The sequence below is a fragment of the Odocoileus virginianus genome, unplaced genomic scaffold (genome assembly GCF_023699985.2).
Source record: "Odocoileus virginianus isolate 20LAN1187 ecotype Illinois unplaced genomic scaffold, Ovbor_1.2 Unplaced_Scaffold_13, whole genome shotgun sequence".
NCBI classification, from domain to species: Eukaryota; Metazoa; Chordata; class Mammalia; order Artiodactyla; family Cervidae; genus Odocoileus; species Odocoileus virginianus.
The window spans coordinates 1130864-1151992 of NW_027224275.1; the positions used below are offsets into that span (position 1 = coordinate 1130864).

The window sequence follows — 21129 nt, forward strand, 5'->3', positions numbered from 1 at the left end:
GCATTGAGGTTTTCAGCACGATAGTAGCCAGAGGGCTGCTGTTCAGCTACCATTTTGATAGGAAGAAAGATGGGTGGTGGTGGTGGTGGTGGTGGTGGTGGTGGTGGTGGTGGTGGAGGTGGTGGTGGTGGTGGTGGTGGTGGAGGTGGTGGTGGTGGTGGTTGGGATAGGGGCAGGGGCATGAAGCCATCATTGTAGCGGACCATAGAGAATCTAGGTTGGTTTGGCAGGTATACATGCAGCACTTGGTTCTCCCTGGTGGTATCATATTGTTGTGGCTGCTTGGGCAGCTGCTGCTGCTGCTGCAGTTTCTGCAGCTGCTGCTGCTCCTGAAGTTGCTGCAGCTTCTGTTGTTGCTGCTGCCGCTGCAGTTGCAGCTGCTGCTGCTCCTGAAGTTGCTGCAGCCGCTGTTGTTGCTGCTGCTGCTGCTGCTCCTGAAGTTGCTGCAGCTGCTGTTGTTGCTGCAGCTGCTGCTGCCGCTGCAGTTGCAGCTGCTGCTGCTCCTGAAGTTGCTGCAGCTGCTGTTGTTGCTGCAGCTGCTGCTGCCGCTGCAGTTGCAGCTGCTGCTGCTCCTGAAGTTGCTGCAGCTGCTGTTGTTGCTGCAGCTGCTGCTGCCCCTGAAGTTGCTGCTGCTGCTGTAACTGCTGCAGCTGCAGCTGCAGCTGTTTGCTGCTGCTGCTGCAGCTGCTGCTGCTGCTGCAGCTGCTGCTGCTCCTGCTGCTGCAGCTGCTGCTGCTCCTGAAGTTGCTGCAGCTGCTGTTGTTGCTGCTGCTGCTCTTCCTGCTGCAGCTGCTCTTGTTGCTTCTGCTGCTGCTGGTACTTCACCTCCTCCTGAATGGGCACCGGCATCCACAGGAAAGAGAGAAGAGCAACTCAGTGTCTGCCAGAGCCTCATATATGGAACAAACTATCCACCCTTTGCGGCAGAAGACAACAGGAACATTTCCTCTCTGGGCGCCCCAGCAGTCTGGTGACTCTCCGCTCCCAGCTGTGAGAAGCTGTGGTCCAGTACCGATACACACGCATGTGTGCATGTGTGCCCAGGTCCAGCAGGTCTGGACGTTTTATCTCAGGCAAGTGAACTGCACCCAACCGGGAAACCACCACTCCCACCAGAGAAACAGGGGAGCCCATGCTTTCCTGAGAATGAACTCTGCCTTTGGCTACAGTGATGAAAGCGGCCTGTCATACCTGGGCAGAAGTGTCAAAAGTCTGCTGAAGCTCCTTGGGGGAATGGGAAGAATATGGCACACATGAATCACTGACAGATGTGGCCTCCGAAATATCGGAGAAGGGACTCTTCACTGCCTCACAGTGTGGTTTCTTGGGTGCTGGCTCCAGTAAATCGTGACTGTGAACATGGCCTGTGATGGATGGCAGCTCCTGTAAGGACACAGTATCACAAAGGTCTTACTCAGGGGCCACAGCTTTCCTTAGGGCAGAAGACATTCTGGTCATGGAGCAAGACTGCCTACAGGCCAGCTCACAGAGAGCCTTGGCCCACCTCAGCTCCTGCAACTAAAAGAAAAGGAGCAAAGCCCTAGGTCCCTGCTGAAGATCATTCCAGATGTGCCATGCTGCCCTGGAGGCAGTTGCCCTCACTACTAGCAGGCTCTATTAACTAACCCCTTGAAGGCTGTCCAGGTCCCTACTCATCTCCCTTTTGCCACTGGCATAGAACTGGTCTCTGACCTGTGACTTGGAATCGTGCTTCTCTTGGAGCTGCTCCTTCAAAGTCTCCAGGGAGCTCCTCTGGTTTTTGATTTCGGCTTGCAGTATATGTGTCTGCTTGTCCAGCTGCTTCTGGAATTTCTTCATCATTTCCTCCTCTTGTCTCTTGATGTATGATGTTATGTGTGATGACAGCTGTAGGGGCTGTGGGGAGACATCATTATGGTTTATATATGGGGCCACCAGCTTCTCCAAATTCTACCACATTGTTTCATTCCCAAGCTTTGGCATACTGAGAATGTGAACAACACCACCCCAACCCTGATTTCATTCACTACTAGAAAGTGTGAAGAAATGTTAGGGAATCCAAAAATCCAATAATCAGAAAAGATTATGAGTAATGTTTAGTCTAATTTTTCCCCAAACATTGACTCAGAGACATGAAATAACCTTCCCACAGTCCTTAGTGGAAGAGTCAGAGTGTAGCAGGTCAGATCACAAATGAGACATGTAGAAACATCCATCAAAGCTCCTGCTAGTGATGCAGAAAGAAGGAGGCTCAATTGGCACTTCCTTTCATCCAGGCAGTCGTCTAAGCACCATCAGAATCCATAAATCTAACTTTCCCACAACCATGGTGTCCACACAACAATACTACTTGGAGGAAAACTCTCCCCTTAGCCCTGGAAATCTAATTTTAACTTGAGTATCAGTCTCAGATCTGCCGATAAACAAATGTATGTGTGTGCTTAGTCACTCAGTTGTGTCTGACTCTTTGTGACACCATGGACTGTAGCCTGCCAGACTCCTCTGTCCATGGGGATTCTGCAGGCAAGAATACTGGAGTGGGTTGCCATGCCCTCCTCCAGAGGATCTTCCCAACCCAGGGATCAAACCCAGGTCTCCCACATTGCAGGTGGATTCTTTACTGTCTGAGCCACCAGGGAAACCCAAGAATACTGTAATGGGCAGCCTATCCCTTCTTCAGGAGCTTTTCCCAACCCAGGAATTGAACCTGCATTACAGGTGGATTCTTTACCAACTGAGCTACCAGGGAAGCCCAAACAAATGTATAGGTTAATAAAATTAGAAACCGTGTTGCAGGACAAACTAATGCTTTGCACTGGCAGGAAAGAAGGGATGAGGCAAGTTGCACTTGAAAGGGAAGCTGGGAAAAGAGCCTTGTGCAGACTATACACATTTAGGTGGCCAGGGAACTTAAACACTGCAGCCAGGAGGCATGTTCTAAAGCACAGATTTGATTGGGGAAGTGACATGCTCAGATAGTGTTGCAGAACATGCCTTCGGGCAGCAGTGTGGAAGATGAACTGACAGGACAAAGTAAGTCTGGAGTCAGAAAAAAACATAGTGAAGAGGCAGTAGAATTAATTTAAGATAGAGATAACTGGGACCTGAAACTGATCAGAGACAGGAGACAGATAGGAAGAGTCAGGGGAGTGCCCAAGATGGAAGAGCAGGAAGACCCTGAACTCATCTGCTCCCATGGGCACACCAAAATTCTATCTACCGAGCAACTATTGATGAGAAAGATCTGAAGACCAGCACAAAAGATCTTCTACAACTACAGATCTTCTCTATAGAGAAGGAACCATGAAGAGATGAGTAGCAAGAGTGGGAGTGGCACGACAGTTCAGACACATACCCTAGGGTAGGTGACCCACAGACATGAGGACAATTACAATTGCAGAGGTTCTCCCCGGGGTGCGAGAGGTCTGAGCCCCACATCAGACTTGCCAGGCTGAGGGTCCTGCCTGGGAAGCTGAGTTCCCAGGTCATTTGGCTTTGAAGGCCGGTGGGACTTACTTTCAGGGGAGCCAAGGGGTATAGGAAATAGAGATTTCACTCTTACAGGATGCACACAAAGTCTCACATGCTCCTGGATCCAGGGCAGAAGCAGTAACTGGATAGGAGGCTGGGTCAGACTCACCTGCTGATCATGGACAGCCTCCCAAGAGGCAAAAGGCAACTGCAGCTTCCCCCAGGGACACAGACACTGACAGTAGCCATTTTTGGAGTTCATTCTCCTATGTGGACACTGTTGTTGGCAAGGGCCATTGTGGGATCCTCTCTCAAGCTTACTAGCCCTAGGACCCAGCCCCACCCTGACCCAACAGTCTATAGGTGCCAGTTCTGAGATGCCTCTGGCCAAGCAAATAGCCATGCAAGGATACAGGCCCACCCACCAACAGGCTGGCTGCCTCAGGGCCACCTGAGTCTTCAGCTACCTCCAGACTTGACCCAATCCATCAGCAGGTTCAAGACATGGAGTTGCCCACCAGTGAACTGGCACTACTCCTGGGACCTCCTGGGTCCCCACCCTGCTCACTAGCTGGGAAACATCAGCTCTGGGAGCCTGAGAGCTCTGCAGCCAGAGATATCAGCTCCTAGCTCCATTCACCAGGAGCTGGCACTATCCCCAAGATGGCCCCTGTCAGGACCTCATCTAAAGATATCACCAAAAAACTACTAGAATTTATAAATGAATTTGGTAAAGTTGAGGATACAACATTAAAATATGGAAATCTGTTGCATTTGTATACATTATTGACAAACTATCAGAAAGATAACTTAATAAAATAATCCCATTTATAATTACATCAAAAACAATAAAATCCTTAGGAATAAACCTACCTAAGGAGTTTAAAGACCTGTACTCTGAAAACTGTAAGACACTGGTGAAAGAAACTAAAGATGACATGAACAGATGGAAAGTTATACTGTACTTATAGATAGAAAGAAATAATGTTGTTAAAATGACCATACTACCTAAGGCAATCTACAGATTCAAAGCAATCCCTATCAAAATACCAATGGCATTTTTCACAGAACTAGAACAAATAATTCTAAAATTTGTATGGAAACACAAAAGACACTGAATAACCAAGACAATCTTGAGAAGGGGGAACAAAGCTGGAGGCATCATGCTCGCTGACTTCAGACTATAGTACAAATCTACTGTAATCAAAATAGTATGTTACCAGCACAAAAACAGACATATAGATCAATGGAACAGAATAAAGAACCCTGCTTATAACATATAAGAGAACCACAATTATATGTGTAATTAATTTACAACAAAGGTGGCAAGAATATACAATAGAGAGAAAACAGTCTCTTCAATAAGTGTTGTTGGGAAAACCTTACAGCTACACGCCAAAGAATCTCACAACATACATAAAAATAAATTCAAAATGAATTAAAGAGTTAAACGTTAAGCCCTGAAGCCATAAAACTTCTAGAAGAAATCATAGGCAGTATGCTCTTTGATATCAGTCTTTGTAATATTTTTTGATATGTCTCCCCAGGCAAGGGAAACAAAAGTAAAAATAAACAAGTGGGATTATGTCAAACTAAAAAGCCTTTGGGCAGCAAAAGAAACTACGAACAAAATGAAAAGGCTGCCTACAAAATGGGAGACTATATTTGCAAAAGAAATATCTGATAAGTGGTTAATATCCAAAATACACAGAGAACTGATACAATTCAACATATTCAAACAAATAAACAGTCCCCAAATGGGCAAGGTATCTGAACAGATATTTTTTTTTCCAAAGAAGATATATAGATTACCAACAGGCACATGAAAAGATTGTCAACATCACTAATCATCAGGGAAACATAAATCAAAACCACAATGAGATGTCATCTCACACCTGTCAGAATGGCTATCATCAAAAAGACAACAAATAAAGTGTCAGTGAAGATATGGAGAAAAGGGAACTCTCCTGCCTTGTTGGTGGGAATGTAAATTGGTACAGTCCCTATGGGAAAACAGTATGGAGGTTCCTCAAAAAATTAAAAATGAAACCAGCATAAGATCCAGAAATTCCACTCTTGGGTATTTATCTGAAGAAAAGAAATGCACTAGTTAGAGAAGATATATGTAACCCTATGTTCACTGCAGCACTATTTACAATAGCCAAGATATGGAAGTAACGTAAATGCCCATCAAAAGATAAATGAATAAAGATGGAGCATACATACAATTGAGATTCCAAGGTAGCACAATGGTAAAGGACCCGCATGCCAATGCAGGAGATACAAGAGATGCAGGTTCATCTCCTGGGTCGGGAAGATCTCCTGGAGAAGGAAATGGCAATCCACTCCGGTATTCTTGCCTGGAAAATTCCATGGACAAGGAGCCTGGTGGGCTACAGTCCTTGGGGTCACAAAGAGTCAGACATGACTGAGCAACTGGGCACAGCACAAACATAGAATTGGAATATTATATGTTATATGGAATATATATGCTCAGCCATTAAAGGAATGAATCCTTGTCATTTGCAGCAACATGGGTCAACCAATAGTGTATAATGCTAAGTTAAGTCAGAAAGAGAGAAACACATTGATTTCACTGTGTGAAATACGGAAAGTAAAAAGCAAAGCAAATGAACAAGTAAGACAAACAGAAACAGAGTCATAGATACAGAGAACAAACAGGTGGTTGCCAGAGGGGACAAGAGTGAGGTATTAGAGGAAAAGATGAAGGGATTAAGAAGTACAAACTTTCAGCTGCAAATTAAATGAGTCACAGATGTGAAAATTACAGTGTGGGGAACATAGTCAATACTTATATATCTGTATGGTGACAGATAGTAACTAGACTTATTGTGGTGATCATTTTGTAATGTACACAAGTGCTGAATCACTATGTTGTATACCAGGAACTAACATTGTGTTCTAGGTCTATTACACTGCAAAAACAAACTCATAGACAAAGAGATCAGATTTGTGGTTAGCACAGGTGAGTGGGGGTGGTGGGGAAATGGATGAAGGCAGTCAAAAGATACAAACTCCAAGTTAAAGATAAATAAATTACAGGGATGTAACATACAACATGATAAAAATATCACGAACATTATTATATGTTATACATGAAAGCTGTTAAGAGATCAAATCCTAAGAGCTCTCATCACAAGGCAAAAATCTTTTAAAACTTCCCTTCTCCCGCTTTGCTTTCAGTCTTCTGGGTATACTCGTCTGTCAGCCCATGGCACCCAGAAACAAGCCTATTACACTATCACAGGCAGAGCCAGGCTGCACACACTGCAGGTTATTTTGACCATTTTAAACAAAAGGTATATTTAAAGCTTAAAAAGAAATTAACTCGAAGGAGAAGAGAAAGCTATCATCAGTGAAAGGGGAAGCACAACTTTCTAGCATGATATGGACATAAACAAAGACAAATGTATTTCTTTCTAAATTTTCTTTTCAATAACTCAAAGAATTTTCAGAGCAGTCTAAAATTCCCTGCAAGGCAAGCAGACCACTTCAGGTGGAGAAGCTGAGGCTCAGGGATGTGCCAAGATCACAGTGCTGGGGCCAAAAAACAGTTGTTTTCTAGCCCTTGCTTCTTCTCATTAGAAGAGGATGTCATCTAATGAAGTGACTCACCTAACGCTTGGTAGTTATTGCATACAATTCCACATAACAGACCATAAACTCATTATCTTGGCTGCCAATCCTGATGACAATAATCCTGTCTAATACAAAGATCATCCAAACCTGTGATTATGTAGATAAATTTGGGGGTAGAACAACAGAGTCATGAATCCAGCTGTCTTGATTTGGCCTTCAACCATACATTGGTGCTGACAGTTGAAAGTACATTCTGACAATCCCTTGGGGAAACCTAGCTTGTGGTGTGGAAGTGTTGGTATGGGTAGGCAGGAAAACCATCCTCCCATGGGACAGTTATCTCCTCACAGATAATGAGCAGAGCGCTTAAAAACAGTGCCTTTTGTTAGTAGTTAAACTTCCTACTTGACTCAAACTTTCTCTCAAGCACAGTGTCTTTGGCTATTTCACGTTAAGAGGAAAACAGTACTTTGTCTTACTTAAAGAACCTCCAATCTCCCTGTTGGCTAGGGCCCATTGGATTCTCAGCAGCATCAGAAAATCCAGTACAACAGAAATGGTGATACAGTTTAAAACAAAACAAAAACAAACAAAAAACGAGTGTGCTTTCTGCAAAGTGAAATTGAGCACAAGAGTGGAAGTTTGGGGCTTTTCAGGGATAGTGGTACAGACAGATATGTGGAGCAAGACTCCCAGAGCACCTGATCTCTGATATCAGCAGCCAAACTGGAGGACCAGTCTCTTGCTCCACCTGATTCACCTGGTCTTTCCTGGGTCTGCTGGTACTGCTCATACTGCTGGTACTACTGGTCCCCCAGGCCCACCCAGCCTACCCGGTACTCTTGCTTTTTCTGGTCCTCCTGGTCTTCTTCGTCTTCCGGGTCTTCTTCATTTTCCGGGTCCTCTTCGTCTTCCAGGTTCTTCTTGTCTTCTTGGTCCTCTCGCTTCTCTTCGTCTTCTGGGTCCTCTTGATCTTCTTCCTGGTCCTCTTCGTCTTCCTCCTGGTCCTCTTCGTCTTCCTCCTGGTCCTCTTCGTCTTCCTGGTTCTCCTGGACTTCCTCGTCTGACTTTTCTGACTCAGCCAGATTACCCACCTTGTACACATGATTCAACTCATTTATATAAGCCACATGTCCCATCTCAGGTTCTGATTCAAAGCTCTGCAATGAGTATGTTTCTGAGGAAGAAAAGATTGGAATTCATAACGAAAAAGGCTAAATTACAAACATCCCAAAACGGATTACACAGATTTATCTGTTTATTTCTTGTTATATATTACAGAAAGAGGAAGGTACACTTTTATTCCATGTTATGGATTAGATGCATCAGGTACCAGGAGTAATTCAGAACATTATTTAAAAATCTGTTCACATTTGAAAATGAAGTAAAAGGAGGGAATGTCTCACTTTATCTCCATACACCATACATACTCCATACATAAGCAGGCACTCAACCATTCACATTGTGTCTTTTCATTATAAAAGATCTTTTGGCTCTGCTACTTGAATTTGGTACTTTTCAACTAATAAAGCCAAATCAAACCTAGTCATAAAGCACTTCTGAAAAACTAGGCTCCCAAGCAGACAGAATCTTGGGTCTTCCTGAAGTGCTCTTGGAGGTGGTGTGACACGACTTTCCTTCAGCAGCCCCCAGGACATTATTTGAATAATGCAAAATGATAGAATCATTTCAGTATAGAGTTTGGCAGTTCTCTTCACACACACTTCCCATAGGACCCAGTAGTCCCACTTCCAAGAATTTACCCAAATGCTTTAAAAGTGTATAGGCACACGAAAAACCTCTATGCAAATGTTCATAGTAGTTCTATTTATAATCACCAAAAACTTGGAACAATTCCAAATGTTCTTCTTCAGATGAATGAATTAAAAAAAAATTTAAAAAACCACAATGGTGCATTCATAAGATGAAGTACCACTCAGCAAGAAAAAAGGAATGAGCCACTGATTCATATGTTTGAATCCTAAATGCATTTTGTTAACAGAGACAGGTCAAAATGGCTAGACATTGTATGATTCCATTTACATGAAATTCTGATAAAAGGAAACCAGAGATGGAGTAGAGATCAATGGTTGCCAGAGGATGGGGGGAGGGGACAGAGTTTGAGCACAAAGGAATTTGGGAGGTGGCAGAGCTGTTCTGTTTGTACTGTGGTGGTAGATGTATGATTCTTTGCTTTTGTCAAGAACTGTACACCTCAAAGAATGGATTTTACTGTGTGTAAACTAAATTGGTCTTACACATTTTCAAAATTACAATCATGGGTTCATGGAGCTTGCCCATGCTCCACCAAAAACAACTGGTTAGAAAGGATTTTTTTCTTCTTTTTAAAAAAAATGTGATTAGAGGATAATTACTTAACAATATTGTGATGGTTTTTGCCATACATCAACATGAATTGGCCATAAGTATACATATGTCCCCTCCTTCTTGAATGCCCTTCCCACCTCCCTCCCCATCCCACCCCTCTAGGTTGTCACAGAGCACCCAGGACTTGCACTCCCTGCATCATACAGCAAATTCCCACTATCTAGTGTACGTATAGTGTATATGTATGTATATAGTCGTTTCAATGGTATTCTCTCAAATCATCCCACACTCCCCTTCCCACACTGTGTCCAAAAGCCCACTCTTTATGCCCGTGTCTCCTTGGTTGCTCTGCAAATATGATTATCGGTACTATCTTCTTAGATCCCACATATATGTGTTAATATATGGCACTTGTCTTTCTCTTAAAAGGATATTTTAAACAAAGCTTTGAGATTGACTGCAATACTGGAAGAACTTTTAACTAGACTATCTCAAAAATACAGGCATTACTTCTATATACGGGGATTCTACAGGTTATCAGTGATAAGATCAGCTAATTGGAGGACATGGTTTGCATTTTGCCTCCACTGCTGCTTTCTTTGTATTCTATTTTTTATACAATTATATTTATATAAAGTCTTAATTATATAAATGTATTAAGACATTATATATAATGTCTTAATTAATGAAATGTCTTTAATATTTAACCTTCTGTAGTAAATATCACTATTTTTGAGAGACTATCACTTCACTCTTTAGTAACAATTCTTATAGTACAGTTTTTTTTTAAAAAGAGGTTTCTTTGAACTGCAATTAACATACCATAGCAAAAAAGGCTGCATAAGTGTGAAAAGATAAGGTGCTACTCCTCCAAGGACTGAGATTTAGCACCAATCTTTAGATCAAGAAGAAGGCGAGGGTGGTGATGTTCTGAGAGAATAGCATTGAAACAAGTATACTATCAATGTGAAACAGATTGCCAGCCCAGGTTGGATGCATGAGACAAGTGCTCAGGGCTGGTGCACTGGGAAGACCCAGAGGGATGGGATGGGGAGGGAGGTGGGAGGGGGTTCAGGATGGGGAACACATGTAAATCCATGGCTGATTCATGTCAACGTATGGCAAAAACCACTACAATATTGTAAAGTAATTAACCTCCAACTAATAAAAATAAATGAAAGAAAAATTAAATGGGAAATTTACAATGTTGGTTAGTTTTTGGTGTAAAGCAACATGATTCAGTTTTATGTGTGTGTGTATATATATTAATATGGATAAATATATATAAATATATGTATATATATTCTTTTCCCATATAGGTTATTGCAGAGTATTGAGTAGAGTTCCTCTGTGCTATACAGTAGGTTCTTATTAGTTATCTATTTTATGAATAGTTGTGTGTATATCTCAGTCCCAGTCTCATGCTTCCCCATGCTTCCCCTTTGGTAACCATAATTTTGTTTTCTATGTCTGTGAGTCCATTTTTATCTAGATTCCACATATTTCAATAAAAACTTAAAAAATTAAGTTGGAGATAATAATACCATTCCCAAACACTTGAACCTTTGCTGAGATATTCATTTGCAGTGCTCTCAAACCATCATTCACAACAACTTACAGACGATGAAGAAAGTTACAATTCACTTTTGTGATTTCACACCATTATAAACAGAACACTATCTTCATTTGAAAAACTGTAACTACTCTGTAGGTCACTATTTTTCTTTTGATAGTCCCCATCCAAATGTCAAAATGTACCCACCAGACGATGCAGATACGCTTGTCAAGGACATTGAGTTGGAGGCATCAGACATAACAGGATTTACATTAAAGGCGTCAGTAGAATCTGATGATTCAGAAAGTTCAATCTCTATAGTATTTACTGGTTCCTAGGAATTTCCAAAAAGGAAGGAGAAGATGACATCTCAGTTTGGTGACAAAGAGATATACAAAATGACAGGAAACACAGGTAGAACACAAACTTTGATATATTTCACATCATTTCAGGAAACTGAATACCTGACAGAAAATTATCATGAAACATGTACTTAAAAAAATTGCTGGAAGGTAACAACAAGCAAAGATTATGGGTGTCATATGCTCTCCAACATCAAAATTCAGAAGAGAAATATGGTATAGATGTGGTAAAAGCACATGCATAAGAAAAATGTGTACCAATCGAAGGCTGTTGCCATATATATATATATATATATATATATATACACACACACACACACATATATATATATACACACACATATGTGTGTGTGTGTGCATTTCAGAGGTGTTGGTAGCATGCTGGTTCAGAAAAGTGAGAAAACTGTAAGAGAACTACCCTCCACTGATGGGGCCACTTTTCTAGAGATCTTCCACATGCAGACTAGGTTTAGAGAAAGGAAAGGACAATTGGGAGCTGTTTAACCACTTCTCTCTTTTTCATACAAACTAAAGTTGAAAGTATTATTAACAAAAGTACCTTTACTATACCGTAGCAGAGAGACAGCAATGACCCTGGGGAGCTTCTAGTGCAACCTCCCCATTTGATAGTGTCAAAAAGGAGAAGGTCATACAAGAAGTGAGGAGCAGAACGAGTGATATCCTCCAGTGATTTTAAGCTCAGTCTAAGCTATCTGTTGCTTTAAACAATATACATTACATTCACACTTAGCAATCCACTTCCACTTGTGTAACAACTGGAACCTTTCTGAATAGTCTGGGGCTCACTGTTCATACGAAATTTCAAGTACCTAGTTTATCAGTGAAATCTTGGAAATCTCTGCCAAAAGATTGTGTATGTGTTTGTGTGTTTGTTTTGGACTAGATTAACACATAGACTCATGCTCATTTTTTCTTAAGGAAGCTATTTGTTGGAGCACGTCCGTCCAGATCAGTTCCCAGCATTTCAACTTCAGGAAACTGTGCAACTTCACTTTTCAAGTACACTGTGTTTTGTACTCTTCAAAATGAGCAATATGTTTTCTGAGGATGTGACAATCTTTTCATTACACTGAGAAAGACATTCTGCTGGGGAGATATTCATTAAGATATGATATGACTTCTCTTTCTCTGCCCTCTTGCTTTGGCTCTTTATCATAGCTATATATCAATTTAATCACTAGCTTCTTGCTTCCTGGGTGATTTTCAAGGGAAATACACATACTTGGATGTTAAGATGTCCACTTTTTGTACATTCATAATTTTTAGCCCATCAACAGAAATGCAGTGAGTTTAAGTGATCTTAACTGATGGGATCATGTACAGTAATAGTAAATGGCTTGGGAAAAAATGAAGCAAAGAAACAAAGCAAAGAATATTTTTGGAAGCAAAAAGATTCCAGTTTAAAATACTGTTAGGTCAATATGGCAGATCTATTTCCAGCTTTTTAAGGAATCTCCACACTGTTTTCCATAGTGGCTGTACTAATTTGCATTCCCACCACTTCTGGGCATACACACTGAGGAAACCAGATCCGAAAGAGACACGTGCACCCCAATGTTCATCGCAGCACTGTTTATAATAGCCAGGACATGGAAGCAACCTAGATGCCCATCAGCAGACGAATGGATGAGGAAGCTGTGGTACATATACACCATGGAATATTACTCAGACATTAAAAAGAATTCATTTGAATCAGTTCTAATGAGATGGGTGAAACTGGAGCCCATTATACAGAGTGAAGTAAGCCAGAAAGATAAAGACCATTACAGTATACTAACACATATATATGGAATTTAGAAAGATGGTAATGATAACCCTATATGCAAAAAAAAGAAAAAGAGACTCAGATGTATAGAACAGACTTGTGGACTCTGTGGGAGAAGGCGAGGGTGGGATGTTTCAAGAGAACAGCATCGAAACATGTATATCTAGGGTGAAACAGATCACCAGCCCAGGTTGGATGCATGAGACAAGTGCTCAGGCCTGGTGCACTGGGAAGACCCAGAGGGATGGTGTGGAGAGGGAGGTGGGACGGGGGACCGGGATGGGGAATACATGTAAATCCATGGCTAATTCATTTCAATGTATGACAAAAACCACTGCAATGTTGTAAAGTAATTAGCCTCCAACTAATAAAAATAAATGGAAAAAAAAAATAAACCAAGCAAGAAAAAAAAATAAATAAATAAAATAAAATACTGTTAGGATGAAGGCCTGAAGACAGTCTTTCAAAAGAGGAAATAAAATACTGTTAGGATGAAGGCCTGAAGACAGTCTTTCAAAAGAGGCAGCTAGAAGCTATCAGGAAAGATGCAATGAACATGGATACATGGGGGCAGAAAAGCAAACAGTAAGCTCACACAAATTTAAGAGGACTTTCAGACTCATTTTTATTCCATAATTGTTTCCATGAGTAATACACTAAAGGATTTAAAAGAGAAGCATGGCCTTTGAGGCTAGACATGGAGCATTCTATCAATGCAGCCTCCAAGACCTGATGCAACTGTGAACTAGAAATGAGTGTACATCGCAAGGGTGGGACTCCAGAAGTTTCTCCCCCAATTTTCACATTTTCCCCGTAAGCTGGCTTAAAACTCAACATTCAAAAAACGAAGATCATGGCATCCAGTCCCATCATTTCATGGCAAATAGATGGGGAAACAGTGGAAATAGTGACAGACTATTTTCTTGGGCTCCAAAATCACTGCAGACGGTGACTGCAGCCATGAAATTAAAAGACATTTGCTCCTTGGAAGAAAAGCTATGACAAACCTAGACAGCATATTAAAAAGCAGAGACATTACTTTGCCGACAAAGGTCTGTCTAGTCAAAGCTATGGTTTTTCCAGTAGTCATGTATGGATGTGAGAGTTGGACCATAAAGAAAGCTGAGCACCGAAGAATTGATGCTTTTGAACTGTGGTGTTGGAGAAGACTCTTGAGAGTCCCTTGGACTGCAAGGAGATCAAACCAGTCAATCCTAAAGGAAATCAGTCCTGAATATTCATTGGAAGGACTGATACTGAAGCTGAAGCTCCAATACTTTGGCCACATGATGCAAAGAACTGACTTCATTGGAAAAGACCCTGATGCTAGGAAAGATTGAAGGCAGGAGAAGGGGACAACAGAGGATGAGATGGTTAGATGGCATCACCGACTGGATGGACATGAGTTTGAGCAAGCTCTGGGAGTTGGTGATGGACAGGGAAACCTGGCATGCTACAGTCCATGGGGTGGCAAAGAGTCGGACATGACTGAGCAACTGAATTGAACTGAGATTAATGTCAAAAGTGCTCTGCCTAAATTTTAAGAGATACTTGCATTTTACTTTTTGGGAGAAACAAAATGCCATAGGGCATCCAGTCATGGGAAAAACTAGGCAAAATAGAATTTTACAAATATACCCTGTTTTTAAAAAAAAGGGACAGAGAAATAAAAGTCATAGGAATGATCAAAAGCACTATGAATAAGCTCTAGAGATTAGAGGTCTACAATCCCTGGGTTGGGACGATCCCCTGGAGGAGGATGTGGCTTGCCTGGAGAATTCCATGGACAGAGGAGCCTGGTGGGCTACGTCCATGGGGTCGTAAAGAGTCAAACACGACTGAGCTTAGACTAAGTGCAGCACAAAGGGGTAAAATATGCCTAAATGTAGCTTTATTATTTACACCTCAGAAAAAAGCATTCAGCATAGTGTGATCTCAAATATATAAGGACAGAATACCAGGAAAAAAATCTGTTAAACAAGTATGCAAAAATATTGGTAAGGATTCTTTCTTTTAAATTATTGTATAATAGACATATGTTAGTTTCAGGTGAATAGCATAAGGATTCGACATTTGTGTGCATTACAAAATGATCATCTTAATAAGTCTGTTTACCACCTATCACCATACAAAGTTGCAATTCTTTTTCTAGTGATAAGAACTTTTAAGAGTTACTTTCTTAGCAACTTTCAAATTTGCAATACAGTGTTACTAACTTTAGTCCCATGCTATACATACATTACATCCCCATGACTTATTTGTTTTATGACTGGCAGTTTGTATCTCCTGATCCTCTTCACCCATGTTGCCCATTCCTCAGCTCTTCTCAGGATTATTTCAGCTGATGGACTATAGATGGTTTTTTAAATGATGCTTCTGTGTATTTCTCCAAAGTGATCCTTACCTTGATGCTTGGCGAGAAGAGGGTGCTAATCGGATCACATTTGCATTCAAAGCCTCATTCTGCTGATAGTGTCTTTCACAGTGTGCACTTCATAATATTTCAGTCAAACCTGACCTAACTCTGCACTACTGCCACGTGTATAGTGACTGTTTTTAAAAGCTATGGGACAGTGCAGAGCAAAAGCATGAAGCAGATTTTTCAGTTCCCTCCACTGAAATACAGAGAAGGCAATGGCAACCCACTCCAGTACTCTTGCCTGGAAAATCCCATGGACAGATGAGCCTGGTAGGCTGCAGTCCATGGGGTCGCTAAGAGTTGGATGCGCCTGAGTGACTTGACTTTCACTTCTCACTTTCATGCATTGGAGAAGGCAATGGCAACCCACTCCAGTGTTCTTGTGTGGAGAATCCCAGGGACGGCAGAGCCTGGTGGGCTGCCGTCTATGGGGTCGCACAGAGTCGGACACGACTGAAGTGACGCAGCAGCAGCAGCAGCAGCACAACCTTGTACTTATAGTCAACAAGAGGGCAGATCTCATGCTATGATTCTTAGCAGCAATAAAGTAAATTTTTTTAAAAAAAGGCTAAAAAATTCTCTCTGGAATATTCCCTGGTTAGGATTAGGTTAGTGGTTAACTAGTGGTTAGGATTCCACACTTTCACTGCTGAGGGCCCAGGTTCGATCCCAGGTCATGGAACATGGAGCCCCCAAGCTGCACAATGTGGCCAAAAAATTAATAAAACTAAGCCAAAACTTAGATAAAAATAAAATTTTTAAAAATTTCTCTGGTTCCCACCTCTCCTCTACCTGCCACTGTATTTATGTGATTCCCTTGGGAGCAAACCTTCTCAAAGGGAAGTCCTGAACATCTCCAGTTTCACTATCCTCTCTTAAACTTACTCAGTCAGATGTTATCTCCCTGCCCACATCTACACTCCACCAAAACTTTTCTCAAGGTCAGAGGTGGCTTCCAGGTCCAAAAGCTAATGATCACTACTGAGTCGACAACCTACCTAATCTATGAGCAGTGTTTGGCACTGTCATCATTCCCTCCTCCTAGAAATATTTCTTCAATTGGTTTACCTCTTACTTCACTGGTCTCTTTCTCTCAAATCTCTATTGCTGAGTTCTTCTCTTCTCTCTAGTCTCTTCATGTTGGGGCTGCTCCAGTCATAGTCCTTTGTCCTTCTCTCTATCTTTACTTCCTCCCTTGGTCACCTCATTGAAGCTTTTAGCTTTAAGACTATCCATTAAGATGACTCCCATATTCTTACCTCCAGTCCAGCTCTGCATTTCCAACTGACTACATGATAGGCATCTCAAACATTTTCAACACTGAGACCCTGTTCTTATACCTCCCCAAAAATACTCTTAAGCCTGCAAATTTTCCCCACCATTTTCTCCATCTCAGTTAATGCAATACCAGCATTTCAGTTGCTCAGATCAAGTACCTTAAAGTCATCCCTAACTCTTCTTTCTCACACATTTCATCTAATGTTAACAAATCCAATAACTCTATATTCAAAATATATCTAGAATGAGAAAGCTCCTCACAATTTCCACTGTTACTACCCTGGTCCAAGTTGTAATCATCATCTCTCACTCAAATTGCTGACATAACATTCTAACTAGGCTCCCAGCTTCACTGTCATCTCTGCTCCCCATAGCCTATTCTCAACACAGTGACTCTTTTCAACAAACCGAATGTATCATGTCATTTTTTCACTCACAATTCTCCAGTGGCTTCCCATTTCATTTAGAGTAAAATGCAAAATCCACACAATGGCTTCCAAGGCCCTACTTGACCTGACTGCCATGGCATCTCTGAGTTCATCCATACTTACTCTCACCTTTGCTCACTCTGCTCCAGCTACTCCTCTAAGTACCAGGCACACTTCTACCTCATGGCCTTGCATTGGTTCTCCCTCTTGAATCTCCCACCAGATATCTTCATGGCTAGCTTTCTCGTCTCCTTCAATCTTTGCTCATACTTAGAACTGAACTTCACCATCTTTTACATTTCTAATCCTTTGTATCCTGCTCTACTTTTTCAATAGCTCTTTACACCTTCTAATATATGATTTGTTTATTAACTATACTTATCTTGTTTATCTAAATCTATCTCCTGTTGGAATGTTCCTCCAGAACAGGAATTTTTCAGTTTTATTAGCTGATGTTTCTATTGCCCTCACATAAAACAGCATCTGTTACAAAGTAGGTGTTGACTAAACATTTGGTCAATGAATCAATAAATGAATCTAAAATGGCCTTTAAAACTAAGTACGTTTAAGGAGTTCAAAAATATAAAGAAATGAACCCATAACACAAAAACAGGACAATGTGAGAAATCAAGGAGCTTTGCTTTGAAGGTAGATGCTTCATTGTGTAGTAAGAAATATAGATATTGGAACCAGATGGGCCTCAGTTTGAATCTGGGCTCTGCCACTTATATGTGACTTTGGGCAAGCTTTTCAATAGCAGTAATTCAAGATTCACCATTTGTAAAACTGGAACAATAGTGACTCATAGAGTTGTTGTGGAGGTCAAGCACCTATCCCAAAGCTTGACACATAAGAAGTCCTCAATAATCTTTAATCATAAGTACCATGTCCTCCTCCCACTCCCTGCACTGCTAGAGTGAGTTAGGCTGAATTTCTTAGGCTACTTTTCTGGACACAATAAGCATCTGTTAAATTAACACATGATTAAGTGCCTATCACACTGTAGCTGTATGTGAACTGTGAAATTCCAGATGTTCAAACTGGATTTAGAAAAGGCAGAGGAACAAGAGATCAAATTGCCAACATCTGTTGGATCATAGAAAAAGCAAGAGAATTCCAGAAAAAAACATCTACTTCTGCTTTACTGATTACACCAAAGCCTTTGACTGTGTGGATCACAACAAACTGAAAATTCTTCAAGAGATGGGAATACCAGACCACCTTACCTGCCTCCTGAGAAATCTGCATGCAGATCAAGAAGCAATAGTTAGAACTGGACATGGAACAACAGACTGGTTCCAAATTGGAAAAGGAGTACGTCAAGGCTGTATATTGTCACCCTGCTTATTTAACTTATATGCAGAGTACATCATGCAAAATGCCAGGCTGGATGAAGCAAAAGCTGGAATCAAGATTGCCAAGAGAAATATCAATAACCTCAGATACACAGATGATACCACCCTTTGGGCAGAAAGTGAAGAGAAAATGAAGAGCCTCTTGATGAAAGTGAAGGAGGAAAGTGAAAAAGCTGGCTTAAAATTCAAAATTCAAAAAACAAAGATCATGTCATCCAGTCCCATCACTTCATGGCAAATAGATAGGGAAACAGTGGAAACAGTGACAGACTTTACTTTCTTGGGCTCCAAAAATCACTGCAGATGGTGACTGCAGCCATGAAATTAAAAGACACTTGCTCCTTGGAAGAAAAGCTATGACCAACCTAGACAGTATATTAAAAAGCAGAGACATTACTTTGCTGACAAAGGTCCATCTAGTCAAAGCTATGGTTTTTCCAGTAGTCATATATGGATGTGAGAGTTGGACCATAAAGAAAGCTGAGTGCCAAAGAATTGATGCTTTTGAACTGTGGTGTTGGAGAAGACTCTTGAGAGTCCCTTGGACTGCAAGGAGATCAAACCAGTCATCCTAAAGGAAATCAGTCCTGAATATTCATTGGAAGGACTGATGCTGAAGCTGAAGCTGAAGCTCCAATACTTTGGCCACCTGATGGGAAGAACTGACTCATTGGAAAAGACCCTGATGCTGGGAAAGATTGAAGGTGGGAGGAGAAGGGGACAACAGAGGATCGAGAGATGGTTGGATGGCATCACCAACTCAATGGACATGAGTTTGAGCAAGCTCTGGGAGTTGGTGATGGACAGGGAAGCCTGGTGTGCTGCAGTCCATGGGGTCGCAAAGAGTCAGACACGACTGAGCTACTGAACTGAATCCTGTAGCTATAAAATCAGTGGAAGAAGCTTTCATGATTGTTCCCTGAGTCAGGTTTGTCCTGTCCTCCTCATTAACACATAGCTTGGGCAAAGTGCTTCCAAGTCACATGTATACTATGGTTCTCCTGCCCTACCCAGCCCCTGCTACAGGCTCAAAGCCAGCATCTTCTGAAGAATTGCCTGCCACCTCCAGGCACAATGGATTTGAGTGGAAAAGCATTCTGAAAATGTACAAGATCCAATTTTGCCAAAATGCCTGTGTAGTGCAACACAGTCCAGGAACAACAGATCTCTATGGATGGGTGACAGAATGTCAGTAGCTGGCAACAACTCATCTAAACTCATCGTTAAAGACTTTGGGACAGAGTCAATTAGGAAGAAAGCAGGAGTCGCAATACTCATATCAGATAAAATAGACTTTAAAATAAAGGCTGTGAAAAGAGACAAAGAAGGACACTACATAATGATCAAAGGATCAATCCAAGAAGAAGATATAACAATTATAAATATATATGCACCCAACATAGGAGCACCACAATATGTAAGGCAAACGCTAACAAGTATGAAAGAGGAAATTAATAGTAACACAATAATAGTGGGAGACTTTAATACCCCACTCACAACTATGGATAGATCAACTAAACAGAAAATTAACAAGGAAACACAAACTTTAAATGACACAATGGACCAGCTAGACCTAATTGATATCTATAGGACATTTCACCCCAAAACAATCAACTTCACCTTTTTCTCAAGTGCACACGGAACCTTCTCCAGAATAGATCACATCCTTGGCCATAAATCTAGCCTTGGTAAATTCAAAAAAATTGAAATCATTCCAGTCATCTTTTCTGACCACTAGTGCAGTAAGATTAGATCTCAATTACAGGAAAAAAATTATTAAAAATTCAAACATATGGAGGCTAAATAACACGCTTCTGAATAACCAACAAATCATAGAAGAAATCAAAAAAGAAATCAAAATATGCATAGAAACAAATGAAAATGAAAACACAACAACCCAAAACCTATGGGACACTGTAAAAGCAGTGCTAAGGGGAAGGTTCATAGCATTACAGGCTTACCTCAAGAAACAAGAAAAAAGTCAAATAAATAACCTAACTCTACACCTAAAGTAACTAGAGAAGGAAGAAATGAAGAACCCCAGGGTTAATAGAAGGAAAGAAATCTTAAAAATTAGGAAGGAAATAAATGCAAAAGAAACAAAAGAGACCATAGCAAAAATCAACAAAGCTAAAAGCTGGTTTTTTGAAAAAATAAACAAAATTGACAAACCATTAGCAAGACTCATTAAGAAACAAAGGGAGAAGAACCAAATTAACAAAATTAGAAATGAAAATGGACAGATCACAACAGACAACACAGAAATACAAAGGATCATAAGACTACTACCAGCAGCTCTATGCCAATAAAATGGACAACTTGGAAGAAATAGACATTTCCTATCTCTTAAGAGTCCCTGTCTTTTGTTGCCTTCTATCCATTATCTTGAAAACTGTTATGCTGTATTTTTTGTCTTTTATTTTTGGCTGTTTTGGGCAGGAAAGTCAATCTGGTACCTGTCGCTCCATCTTGATTGGAAACACAAGTCCCCCAGTACCATAGTATATTGTCCAGTTACTGAAATGACTAAATTTGAGACTGTCCAAAGACAGACTTTAGTGATAAGTG

The 21129-nt window shown here is 41.1% G+C and overlaps 1 protein-coding gene across 1 annotated transcript in view; it reads right to left on the reverse strand.

The window, feature by feature from the left end:
* Nucleotides 1–264: 264 nt before the first annotated feature.
* Nucleotides 265–21129, reverse strand: part of PASD1 (PAS domain containing repressor 1) — a 68953-nt gene continuing 48088 nt past the window's right edge. Inside the window, exons 11-13 of the mRNA XM_070462768.1 lie at nt 1693–1875; nt 1192–1383; nt 265–831 (exon numbers count right to left, since the gene is read on the reverse strand). Coding sequence (XP_070318869.1) covers nt 265–831; nt 1192–1383; nt 1693–1875 — 942 coding nt within the window. The remainder of the gene's footprint in view (nt 832–1191; nt 1384–1692; nt 1876–21129) is intronic.